Raw genomic sequence first — 12816 nt, 5'->3', positions numbered from 1 at the left:
AAAGGTCCCAGGTTCGATTCCGGTCAAGGGCATGTACCTTGGTTGTGGGCACATCCCCAGTAGGGGGTGTGCAGGAGGCAGCAGATCGATGTTTCTCTCTCATCGATGTTTCTAACTCTCTATCCCTCTCCCTTCCTCTCTGTAAAAAATCAATTAAAAAAAAAAAAGATAGAAGGATGTATGGTACAGGGGCGAGATGCCCTGAGGAAGGAGATCTGAACTGGGTTCTTAAGGGTGAGTAGGAGTTTGCCAGGGAAAACATGATGTGTTTGCTTGGGCCTAGTCAGTGCTGACTGAACCATAATTGATCGATACTGAGAACATACAGCATAGAAAGGTTCTGTATTGGGTCTGTGGTCAAGACGGACGAGGAACATCTGTGAGCGCCAGTGCTGCTCTGAGGCTTGGATGATTGCCCTGCTCAGTGACTGAGGGGAAGGCGAAGGGCTCAAGTGCAGGTGGGCAGCTGCCTGCCGAGTGGACTGCTTTCCCTGTTTCATATCCATTCATTGCCATTCTTGCCTGAGCTAGGTGAGTGCTCACACAAGTGAATAAGCCAATCATGACACCTGTCCTTGCCCGGGAGACACTGAACCCCATTGTGATGTGTGCCTGAGGGACAGGCATGCCTAGGGTGTGACCACCCAGCCAGGAGTTCTGTCCTAACTTTAAGGCCTGATTGCCTGAGAGAGGCAGGGGAGGCTGTGGGAGCTGGGAAGGGATCAAGTCTCTGGTCCTTGTCTTCAGAAGTGTCCTGGCCTCATGGGAAGTCAGAATGGAGAGGGCTTTTATCGGGGTTGGTATGGGAGACAAATCTCAAAGGTTGTGTCAGAAGTGGGATACAAAGGAATGCCACAGGCAGCAATGCCAGGGCAGGACGTACAGCTGCTTCTCAGAGTGGAGATTGGGGAGCAGGCAGGGGGCCAAAAGGCGGGACATGGCCTGAGTAGGAACATTTGACCCCTCTCCTCGCAAAGACTGGGCTCCTCAGAACCTGTGTAACTGATTCTCCTGTCTGCTTTCACTTTGTGACCTTCCAGCCGAGTGACAGATCTCGTGAACCAACAGCAAACCTTGGAGGAGAAGATGCGGGAAGACCGGGACAGCCTGGTGGAGAGACTACACCGGCAGACTGCCGAGTATTCTGCATTTAAACTAGAGAATGAGAGGCTGAAGGTCTGTATTGGGAGCTGGGGGCTGGGACAGAGAGGGAACAGCAAAGAGACTGATGGCTGGGCATTCCTGGTCGGTCCCCAGAGAGGACCATGACGGTTTTCAGAGGGCCTGGAGGGAGCAGAGGGATGAAGTAGCTCTGGAGTCAGGGCGTGTATGAGTGGCCACACGAGGGTTTTACTGTCTTATTACTTTTATTTATTTTTAAAAATATATTTTATTGATTTTTTACAGAGAGGAAGGGAGAGGGATAGAGAGCTAGAAACATCGATCAGCTGCCTCCTGCACACCTCCTACTGGGGATGTGCCCACAACCAAGGTACATGCCTGTGACTGGAATCGAACCTGGGACGTTTCAGTCCACAGGCTGATGCTCTATCCACTGAGCCAAACCGGTTAGGGCAGAAATAAATTATTTTTAACTGAGTTAGCAATTTAGGTTGGGGTGACCTCGGAATAAAAAACAACTTTCTGCCCTAACCAGTTTGGCTCAGTGGATAGAGCATCGGCCTGCAGACTGAAGACTGCCCCGTTCGATTCAGTCAAGGGTACATGTCTGTGTTAGGGCTTGATCCCCAGTAGGGAGTGTGCAGGAGGCAGTCAATCAATGAGTCTCTCTCATCATTGATGTTTATATCTCTCTCTCTTCCTCTCTGAAATAAATTTTTTTAAAAATTAAAAAAGTAAAAGCAATGTCCAAGAGATTTAAATTAAGACCTACTACCCAGATTCAAGTCCTGCCTCTGCCTCTTGCCAGCTACGGGACCTGGGTGAGAGATCTCATCCTCGGTTGCTGCAAGAAATGAGGTGCTTGTGAGAATGCGGTGATGCATGTAAAATGCCTAACATGACACACTCAGCCAATCACATGCAATAGACTTGACTTTGAGGTTAATTAACACTGACTCTGCTAGGGGCCCCTCCACATGAATTCATTTGCACTTTAATCTTCCAATAATGTGATTACTGTCTCTATAGAATAAGGAAATTGAGGCTTAGAGAAAGGTCAAGTTTCGAGCCAAGATTTTACCCTTGGGGAAAAAAAAAAGATTTTACCCTTGGAAGTGTTGGAGTTGGGATTTGAACCTGAGTCTGGGCCTGGAGCTCTAGCTCATAACAACTTGCCATATATCCTCCCCTCATGCCAGGGGCCAGAGGCACCTGAATAGAGGTTGACATTTCAGAGCCAGGTTTGGTTTCCATTGATCTGGACAGTAGTATCTAGGTTTATTTATTTTAAAATATTTTTCTTGATTTCAGAGAGAGAGGGAGAGAGAGATAGAAACATCAATGATGAGAGATAACATTGATCAGTTGCCTCCTGCACGCCCACTACTGGGGATCGAGCCCACAACCGGGCATATGCCCTGACTGCGAACTGAACGGTGACCTGGTTCATAGGTCAATGCTCAACCACTGAGCCACACCAGTTGGGCTAGGTTTATTTTTTTAGTCATGTTTTCTGTTTGTTAAGAATGATTTTAAGTAAGTACACCATACCAAAATGAACACGCTATGTCCATCAGTCACCCTGATTGAACCTTACTAGCACCCCTATGACATTGCCTGTTTACAAACTCCCCCGCAAAAGGTGACCATTATCCTGATTTCTGTCATCACAAATTAGTTTGCCTGTTTTTGAACTTGGTGCCTAGCTTTGTGAAAGTTATCCACGTTGCGTGTGGCATTTTATTCATTCTCCGTGCTATACAGTATGGCTGCACTGTCATTTATTCGTCCTACTGGGGATGGACATTTGGGTCATAGAACATCTTTTTATGTGCACATTTCATGTATTTTTACAGGTTGTTTTTTTAAAATATATTTTTATTGATTTCAGAGAGGAAGGGGAAGGGAGAGACAGATAGAAACATCAATGATAAGAGAGAACCAGTGATTGGCTGCCCTCTGAAAGCCCCCTACTGGGGATCAAGCCCACATCCCGGGCATGTGCCCCTGAACAGAATCGAACTCGGGACCCTTCAGTCCGCAGGCCGACGCTCTATCCACTGAGCCAAATCAGCCAGGGCTATTTTTACAGGTTTTATACCTTGAAATAGAATTGCCAGGTCATCTGGTGGTGTGCGTACGTTTGGCTTTGGTAGATATTACTATACAAGAAACTAATTGTGCAAATGTACACTCCCATCAGGGACATGTGAGAACCAGGTGCTCCGTGTCTCCTCAACACAACACATCAGACTTTGTTGGAGTGCAGGTATTGGAATGCAGTTAAAGACGGCCTCGCCCCACCTGGTTTGGCTCAGTGGAATAGAGTGCCAGCCTGCGGACCAAAGGGTCCCAGGTTCGATTCCATTCAGTGGCTCGTACCTTGGTTGCAGGATCCTCCCCGGCCCAGGCTGTGGTTCATGCAGGAGGTAACTAATTGATGTGTTTCTCTCTGTCTTTCCCTCTCTTTTCCACTCTCCCTAAAAATCAATGGAAAAATATCTCGGGTGAGGATTAACAACAACAACAAAAAAGACAGCTGCCAAGTCTAACAATTAGTTGAGTGAGTTACAGGATGATATGTCTGTGTAGGGTAATGTAGTGTGGCCATTCAGTGATATTGGTAGAAGTGTATTTTCTTAGATATTATATTTACAGAGGTAAAATCTGCTCATAGTAAAAATGTAAAACATTACAGAAATGTGATATAGAAGTAAAGGTCTCTGTTAACTGTGGATTGTATTTTTCCAGGGCCCCTCCCCCACATACTAACATACATATTCAAACACACACACGCGCATTCATTATTCTGCAGCTTGCTTTCCTCATTTAACAATATCCCATGGAGGTCTTTTTAGGTCTTTTTTTTTTTAAAGCTTTATCTCTTCTAATGACTGCTTATCATATCGAGATACATGATTTGTTTTGTCCCATCTGCTAAGGTGAGTATTTGGGTTGCAGGAGGACATTTATTGACCTCAGAAGTAGTTCATAACATAATTGTTGAAAAAGCATGTTGCAAAGCAATAAGTATGGTATAGCTCCATTCTTGTTGAAAATTCAAACTGCTATCCCGCTGTTAATATAGAGCCATAAACCAAGGTATGATGCATCCTGATTCATTTTTTCTTGGCCTTATCTCCATTTTCTTTACTGCTTATTGTTGCTTTTGTAATGAGAACAAGAAAACACGTGTCCCTTATTTGTATCTATATTCACTGGAGTTGAGCACCGTAGGACTCTTGCCCTGGTGCCTGAGGAGAACCCCTGGTGTGGGTTTGAACTGAGGGGCTTCCCTTTGCTGGCCCCTGGGAGTAGGAACTGAGGGTGGGATGATCACCTGCTCGGAACCTTCTTGTTGGTGACTTACGGGGCCACCTCTTCTAGGCTAGCTTCGCTCCAATGGAGGACAAACTCAATCAGGCGCACCTCGAGGTCCAGCAGCTGAAGGCATCGGCTAAGAATTATGAGGGGATGATTGACAACTATAAGAGTCAGGTAGGTCTCTTTCAAGTGCCCCTGCCCTGTAAGGGCAGCACCTCTCAGCTGCTGGAAGATTGACCAGGAGGCCTTTCCTGGGAGGGGTTTGGTGTGGAAGGTTTTTTTCACCAAAACTTGGCTCTGCCCAAGACCACCTGATGCTTTGTTGGTCCCTAGGTGTTGAAGACCAGATTAGAGGCCGATGAAGTAGCTGCCCAGCTGGAACGCTGCGACAAAGAGAACAAGATCCTTAAAGATGAGATGAACAAAGAGATTGAAGCGGTACTGCTCCCCTTCCTTGCTTTCTTCCTCCACCCAATTCTGTGTCCATCAGTCTGTCTCTCATTTGCCTTTGATCTTCCCTGGTGTGGACAACAAAGATGAACAAATTTTCTTGTTTCTGGGCTGGTCTTCTCCACATTCTCTCATCTCTTCTCGCTTATACTTCTTTTTCTCCTTCTCCCTCCTGGTTTTTTTCCTTCTCCAACTTCCTTAAAAAAAAAAATCTCTCCTGCTTGGAGCATCCAAGTGGATTCAAATCCAGAGATATGCCAGGTGTTAGGCATACCTATTTCGTTCTGCGTGTTGTCTTTATTTTGTGCCTTCCAAAAACTGTGCCTCCTATCCTGTTCCCCAAGGAGCCTTATTCGTCTAGAGTTGGCTTGGCTGTCTAGAAGCAATCAATCATTTTAGTAGTAACCTCGGAGATGGGCCGAGTCCAGGCTCAGCCACTGACTTGTTGCATAACCGTGGGCAAGTCACTGCCCTTCTCTAGTCCTCAGTCTTGTTAATTTATACAAGGGGGGACTGAGACCAGGTCGTTCTTACCCTTCCCTCTGACCTACAGCTTTGTGGTTGCCTTTCTAGGGGCTTGGGAGTTAAACTAGGCTCTGATTTTGGCTCTAGCTCAGTGGCCATTGGCAAATGAGCCTTTGATCCTTAAGATCCACATATGGGGAAAACAACACCTACTTTACAGGTTGTATGAATTAAACGAGTTAATTCATAGAGCCTTTGGGACAATGCCTGGGTCCTGGTGATGGTATTTGATGATGACTGGACGAGCCCAGTGGCCTGTGGGAGGGCAGGCTGCACTTCTTCTTTTTTTTTTTTTTAAATATATTTTATTGATTTTTCACAGAGAGGAAGGGAGAGGGATAGAGAGTTAGAAACATCGATGAGAGAGAAACATCGATCAGCTGCCTCCTGTAAACCTCCCACTGGTGATGTGTCCGAAACCAAGGTACATGCCCTTGACTGGAATCGAACCTGGGACCTTTCAGTCCGCAGGCTGACGCTCTATCCACTGAGCCAAACCAGTCAGGGCAGGCTGCACTTCTTTACCCTTCAGCAACTGGGCCCTTCCCAACAGTGGGCTTTTCCTCCCCGACCCCAGGCACGTAGGCAATTCCAGTCCCAGCTGGCTGACCTGCAGCAGCTGCCTGACATCCTCAAGATCACGGAGTCTAAGCTTGCAGAGTGCCAAGACCAGCTGCAGGGCTACGAGAGGAAGAACATCGACCTCTCAGCCATCATATCAGATCTGCGCAGCCGGGTAAGGGACTGGCAGAAAGGGTCCCACGAACTGGCCCGAGCAGGGTCCCGCTTACCAAGATGAGCTGCACGCCCCCCAAGGGAGGACCACTTCTTTTTTCTTGGCTGCCGTTTCTGAAAGGAGTGAGCTATCATCAGTGCTGTGAAATAAAAGTCTGGTGTGCCAAATGCCTCGTGTTCGCACCAAATGATTATAGTTATAGGAGCCGTCACTCATTGGAGTCCTTGGGCCCTCCTGTTGTTATCCCTCACCCAGGGCTGCAAGTCTCCGCCTGCCTCTGCCCTTCATGCTCTGCTGCTGTCCTCAGCCTTGCACCCACAGGCAGCAAGCCGCGGGCGTTCTTTTTTTCCATTTTCTTGCTTTAGCTGCCTCCCCTACTCAGCAGAGCCATTGCCTGAGATTCTGTCCTGAAAGAGGGCTCCCTTCCTCCCAGAAGCAGCCTGCCTCTGGTGATGGGCGCCATGCCTATGATGCCTCAGAAATTACATGCCTCTCATCTGCAGGGTGATCTTGGGCAGGGCCCTTTCCCTCTCTGGACCTGCTTCACTAATAATAATAAAAGCTACCATCTCTAGAGCACATGCCCTGTGCTCCACCATCCTCCATTCTTCTAGGAACTTCGTAAGGTTTATTGCGCATTTTATAGCAAGCAGCCCAGGGCATAGAGGGAGAAGGAATTTCCTGAGGTCACCGAGCTGATACTTAATCAACAGGGATTGGGACCCAGCCAGCTCTGTCTGGTTCCCAAGCCCGTGTCCCCAGTACCTTCAATTACCTCGTGCTCTTGAACCTGAGCATCGCAGGGCCTTGCAAGCCCAGATACCTGAGGTCTCTGTAGAGCATCCCTCTGGATAACTTCTCGCACTTGCCAGCCTGAACGAACTGATAGCTTTCCTCCTGCCTTGCCCGCACTTGTCCCCAATTAAGGGGAGAAGGAAATCAGCACGACGACAAAGTGATTGGCAAAGAGCTCCCCGGTGTGTCCTGTGGGCCTGCCATCTGCTTCTGCTTCTCCTGCCGGCCCCGGATCCCACCGAGTGGCCTCTCCTGAAAGAAAGCGTCGGCGTGGTTCTGCGGATCCAACCTGGCTCTGGGTGTGGGCAAGCCCAGCCGGGGAGCCGGCCCTAACCTGTCCCTGCTCTCCTCTCTCCTGCTGGCTGTGTGTGGAGACTTGGACGCCTGCTGAGGGCAGCATGCCTCTCCTGGGTGTGGATCACAGGTCAGGGAGAAGGGGGGCCGCACCGGAAGTTCTTTCGTAAACCAGTCTGTTCCTGTCATTTTAGATCGAGCATCAGGGGGACAAGCTGGAGATGGCGAGAGAGAAACACCAGGCTTCCCAGAAGGAAAATAAACAGCTGAGTCTGAAGGTGGATGAACTGGAGAGGTTAGAGGCACTTGGTTCCAACTCTGTCCTCTTCCTAGGACCTGAGACTTTCAGCCGCTTAGCTGCTCTGGGCTTAGTGTGCTGGAAGGTACTAGGCAGACCTCAGAGGAAAAGCTGCTTTCAGCGCAGTGGTAAGCATTGTGGGAGAGGAAGGTGGTCTCCTGCCGGGGGTGATGCTCCAGAAGACAGTGGTCAACATCAGACCACCCATAGGACCACCTGTCAGGCACACTTGGTCCAAGCAAACCCGCAGGGCCTGCAGGCTGCTGTGGGGGCATTTCCTCCCCACTCTGCTCTGTGTTCCCGATCATCCTTCCCAAAAGCATTCTGATTCTTCTCCCGTGGACACAGGAGGCAGTCAGGGGTGAATACTACACCTTTAGGAATCAGAAGCTGATTACTAATCTTGAGAAAGGGACCAAGGCAGGGAAAATAGTGTAGCACGTGGGGTTATTGTGAGTCTTCAATGAGATAACTTCAAGGGGCTCAGCACATTACCTGGCAAACAAAATGTACAGTATAGGTGGTGTGTATTGGTATTATCCCAGTTTAAATGAGGAAACAGCTCCGGGAGAGTTCAGTGACTTGCCCAAGGTCACTCAGCTGGTACCTGGCAAAGCTGCAACTTAGCCTCCTGTCTTCCTCCAGAGCTTCTAGCATCTGGGAAATGAGGGCTTGAGGTCCTGGGCGGCTGTACCTGATCATGCAGCCTACAGGGAGAAACTTGAACCAGTTGGTCTCTTGGGCTCTGGGTGTGGGCAAGCCTCACCTCTACTCTGCATTGCTGGCCTGAGACATGCAGCTGGACTCGGCAGGACTTGCAGAGCTCCTTAAAGTGGAGCATGTTCCACAAGTGCAGTGGCGACTGCGCTTGCACGTCGGGATGGTCATGCTGCCCATGGCTGGTCAGGCGAGATACTGAGTGGTCCGGCTGAAGGCCCTTTCCTGAAGGAGGCAGCAGTGAACAGAAGTGAGGGCATGAGTTTTGGTGACAGGCCTATCAGCTGTGTGACATTGGGCCAGTGACTTCACATCTCTGAGGCCAAGCGTCTTCATCTGAAAGGGGGGGAATAAGGGAACCCACCTTCCCGAGCTGCCCGTTGCTGTATTACATGAAGATGTGCACACTTACACAACCGCACTCAGTCTGCTTCCTTTTCCTGCCTTCACACGGTTCTCCAACCAGCTGCTCCAGTTGCAATTCCTTGCTGCCTGGCTGATCAGCAGGTTCCTTTGGTTTATTCCTGTGGCTCCTTGGAGGTTCCCTGCGTGACGAGAGCCCTGGTCCAGGGTGGCTGCAGCCCCCTGGCAGGGTGAACAGGGCAGGTATGGAAATGAACAGGATCTGATTGAGTGCTTTCACCTAGGAAACTGGAGGCGACCAGTGCCCAGAATATCGAGTTCCTACAGGTGATTGCCAAGAGGGAGGAGGCAATCCACCAGTCCCAGCTACGGCTGGAGGAGAAAACACGGGAATGTGGGTCCCTGGCAAGGCAGCTGGAGAGCGCCATTGAAGATGCTAGGAGGCAGGTCAGTGTCAATTCCATTACTAATCCTGTGACCTTGGCCCAATCACATAACCTCTCTGAGCATATTTTCCCACCTAAAAAATGGGCCTAGAGTACTACCTGCCTCGTGAATTCACCATAAGAATCAAATGAGCAATTATTGTGAAGGACCTGACCCCTGACGCATGATTGCTCATTTAAGTGTTGCCTGCGTGGGATCAGACAGGCTTGTCATATCTTAGGTGGTGATGACTCATGGGGTATTGGGAAAGGGCTGGTAAAGATGGTTGCTGAGGTAGTCCCCATAGTTAGCTCCCACCCTGAGGCCCCAAACAACTCGCCATGGTGATGTGCAAGTGTGGTCCTTGAGACCAGATAGTGGAGTGGCCCAGGCTTCTTGCTAGGTGTTCACCGTCAGGCGGGCACCTCCACCTCTGTTCCTTCCGGGCAGGTGGAGCAAACCAAGGAGCACGCAGTCTCCAAGGAACGAGCAGCCCAGAACAAAATCCTGGATCTTGAGACCCAGCTGAGCAGGGCCAAAACTGAACTCACCCAGCTGCGGCGGAGCCGTGACGATGTGAGTCGGGCTGGAGGGCAGAGGGCAGAAGAGATGGGAGTGGATTGAACTTTGGGCTTCCTGGGATCTGCAGGGCAAGGTGTTTTGTTGTTTTATGAAAAGAACATGGTTTAATTTTTCTCTATCCCGGAAGGATAGCCCTGGCAGATCCTTTTTATTTTTTTATTAACGGCTTTAAGATATCATTTTATATACCATGAAAATCACATTTATGCAAATTTAAACTGCATCATTCAGTGGTTTTTAGTATATTCAGAGTTGTACAAGTATCATCACAATATGAGTTTAGGATATTTTTAAAAAGAGACTCTATACCCATTAGCAGTCACTCCCCAATCCTCTCCCCATCAGCCCCTGGCAACTCTAGTAAAGTCTCTGTGTCGCTGTGGCCTTGTCTACGCTGGGCATCTCACACACACTTGACCGAACTCTGCTCCTCTCGTAGGCTGACCGCCGCTACCAGAGCCGGCTGCAAGACCTGAAAGATCGCCTGGAGCAGTCGGAGAGCACCAACCGCAGCATGCAGAACTACGTCCAGTTCCTCAAGTCGTCCTATGCCAACGTGTTTGGGGACAGTCCTTACACTACCTACCTGACCAGCTCTCCCATCCGCTCCAGGTCTCCTCCTGTCTGAGCCCGCCTGTCTTGGGCCGGGAGCCCAGACCGATGCCATGGGAACTGACAAGTTGCCAAGCCATACCTGGAAAGCCTGTTGCTTTTCCTCTCTCCCAGTGACAAGTGTGTGTTTAGGATCTTGTGCTCCATGACAGTCCCTAGAGCAGCAGGGCATGAAGCAGCAGGAGCCACTCAGTTCTCTCCTCTCTGCTAGAGTTGCCTGAAGGAAGTTTTTAAGTACCTTGCCAGGCCTTAAATCTACTGCTACGAGGGAACCAGATTTTAACTCACTGACTCGGCGCGTTCCTTTCCTGAGAGAGCGTGTGGACTGGACTTTTTCCGCCAGTCCCCACGGCCCTCTTTCTAGAAATATATTTCTTGAGTAAATTCTTGGACCTGAGCCAGCAGAGGTCCTCCCCACCCCTCCTGGGTCGTGGGCACATTTACTTCCGCTTTTCCTTGTGTCCGGGGTGCGGTGTTTTCCCACGCCCGATGGAAACCTCTCGTATCCGAGTTTCCGTAAGGCCACTTGCCCCGCGCACTTCACAATAGACACTCAAGGGCTCATGTCCTGTTGGCCTTTTTAAAAGTGTGATCCCAAGATAATTAATTTTTGTTTCTCTTTGCCAGGTTTGTATCTATGGAATGCATTTATCTTTGAAATATTTGTGTTGCTTTACAAAAAGCTTTTATGATCAATATTTAAGACTCCGTGGATGATTTCCTTTACTCACCCCCATCCCTCTTCTAAAAATGATTAAGTATAGTGCTTAATGGGAGCCAGTAACTATTTTTAAAGTACGTGGTGCATGGAACATTAGATCTTTCATTTCATTGTGGCCCAGCTAGTTTCTCCTGCGGGCGCTTTTCGTGAGATGACTGGAGGCATTGTTCATTGTTGGGGTGCAGATCACTTTAGCTGTTAGGAGAAAGAAAATGAGATGTGTGTATATATGACTTTTTAAAATGTTAATTGGTTTCTGAATGATGTATTGCCTATTTTTGTTCTCTTCACATTTTTCCTGTATTTAAAAGAAAGAACAACAGCCCTAGCCAGTTTGGTTCAGTGGTTAGAGTATAGGCTCTCGGACTGAAGGGTCTCAGGTTCGATTCCAGTCAAGGGCACGTACCTTGGTTGCAGGCTCATCCCGGACCCCAGTTAGAGCATGTGCAAGAGGCAAACAATTGATGTGTCTCTCTCACATCACGTCTCTCCCCCTCCCTTCCACTCTTTCTAAATATCAATGGAAAAATACCCTCAGGTGAGGATTAACAACAACAAAAAGATTTTTAAATTGATTTGAGAGAGAGAGACATCAAACTTTGGTCAGTTGCCTGACCCAGGATTGAACCCACAATCTGGGTATGTGTTCTCTGAAGATGCTCCAGCCGACTGAGCCACACCAGCCAGGGCAACAAATTCTTTAGTGAGAACACATTTGGTACGGTGCTGAAACGTAACCTTTCCACTTAGCTGGTATTAAGCCTTCTGGCTGATCCAGTCTTGTTCTCTCTCAGCCACTATAACCCAAGTCCAAAACTCCAGAGAATTCCCCTATGTCCTCAAAGGCAGTGGCCACACCCAGGCATCAGGATTTCATGACCAGAAAACTCCCTCCCCCCACACCCAAAATTTTGGTGACATCTGTCGTTTCCAGCTGTTAATTTTGCCAAGGAAATTCTGACAAAACAACTACTAGCCACCATTGCCACAAAGCCAAGCCTGTTTTCACACCCTTAACAAATGGACTTGAACTTACATGGACAATATATGAAAGACCTTCCCTAGAAAGGACAGTTGGTACTCACACCAATGTACATACCTATTTATATAATTCATTCTTATTTTCATCAAACCAATGAACACCTCAGTGCAGGGCATGGGTATTTATAATGCTGGTGTGGGAAACACCTCTCCCAATAACGTTCTGTTTGGGTTTCCTTCCCGGCCAACGCACCAAAATAATAATAATGTTCTGTTTTTCTTTGTCCAGAGTTTGTAAAAAAAAAAAAAAGAAAATTGTTTATATTGCTTCAAACTCCAGAGAGAAGCCTTCTATCTCAAATTAATCCCCTAAGACAGAAAAAAGAAGAGTCTAAACTTTAGACTCTAAAGTGAAAGGATCGGGCCTGGCCAGTGCTGTTCAGTGGTTGAGGGTCAATCCGAGTCAGGAGGTCACGGAAGCCAGTCAGGGCATATACACCCCCCCCCACCCCACCTTGCGATCTCAGTGGGGGGCGTGCAGGAAGGAGGCAGACAATGATTCTCTCTCATCATTGATGTTTCTATCTCTCCCTCTCCCTTCCTCTCTCTGAAATCAAAACATTTTTACAAAGTTAAAGGATCCGAATCAAAGCTGGCTCTGGGTAATAAAGTGTATAATTTAGTGGTTTCTAAGTGTATTCACAAAGTCGTGCAATCATCACAATGATCTAATTTTACATTTTCATCTCCCCCAAAAGAAAGCTTCATGCCTTAGTAGCCACTCCCCTCCCCATTGCCCTACAGCCCCAGCCCCTGGCAGCCACTAATAAAAGTCTTCATGTCTCTGTGGGTTTTCATTCTGGACATTTC

The 12816-nt window shown here is 48.3% G+C and overlaps 1 protein-coding gene across 10 annotated transcripts in view; it reads left to right on the top strand.

Annotated features, from left to right (window-relative positions):
- The window catches only part of ODF2 (outer dense fiber of sperm tails 2), a 35009-nt gene extending 24067 nt beyond the window's left edge, over positions 1 to 10942 (top strand). For all 10 annotated transcript variants that reach the window (XM_070430546.1, XM_070430548.1, XM_070430544.1 and 7 more), the window contains 8 exons: positions 1041 to 1176; positions 4510 to 4620; positions 4780 to 4884; positions 5999 to 6157; positions 7441 to 7541; positions 8909 to 9071; positions 9501 to 9626; positions 10072 to 10942. In XM_070430546.1, the coding sequence (XP_070286647.1) occupies positions 1041 to 1176; positions 4510 to 4620; positions 4780 to 4884; positions 5999 to 6157; positions 7441 to 7541; positions 8909 to 9071; positions 9501 to 9626; positions 10072 to 10260 (1090 nt within the window). In that variant the 3' untranslated portion in view covers positions 10261 to 10942. The remainder of the gene's footprint in view (positions 1 to 1040; positions 1177 to 4509; positions 4621 to 4779; positions 4885 to 5998; positions 6158 to 7440; positions 7542 to 8908; positions 9072 to 9500; positions 9627 to 10071) is intronic.
- The last annotated feature ends 1874 nt before the right edge of the window (positions 10943 to 12816 follow it).

The sequence above is a fragment of the Myotis yumanensis genome, unplaced genomic scaffold (assembly GCF_028538775.1).
Source record: "Myotis yumanensis isolate MYYU_CA2020_CCGP unplaced genomic scaffold, mMyoYum1.0.hap1 SCAF_12, whole genome shotgun sequence".
Taxonomy (NCBI): domain Eukaryota; kingdom Metazoa; phylum Chordata; class Mammalia; order Chiroptera; family Vespertilionidae; genus Myotis; species Myotis yumanensis.
The sequence above is the reverse complement of the archived record's forward strand: the minus strand, read 5'-3'. Positions and strand labels throughout refer to the sequence as shown.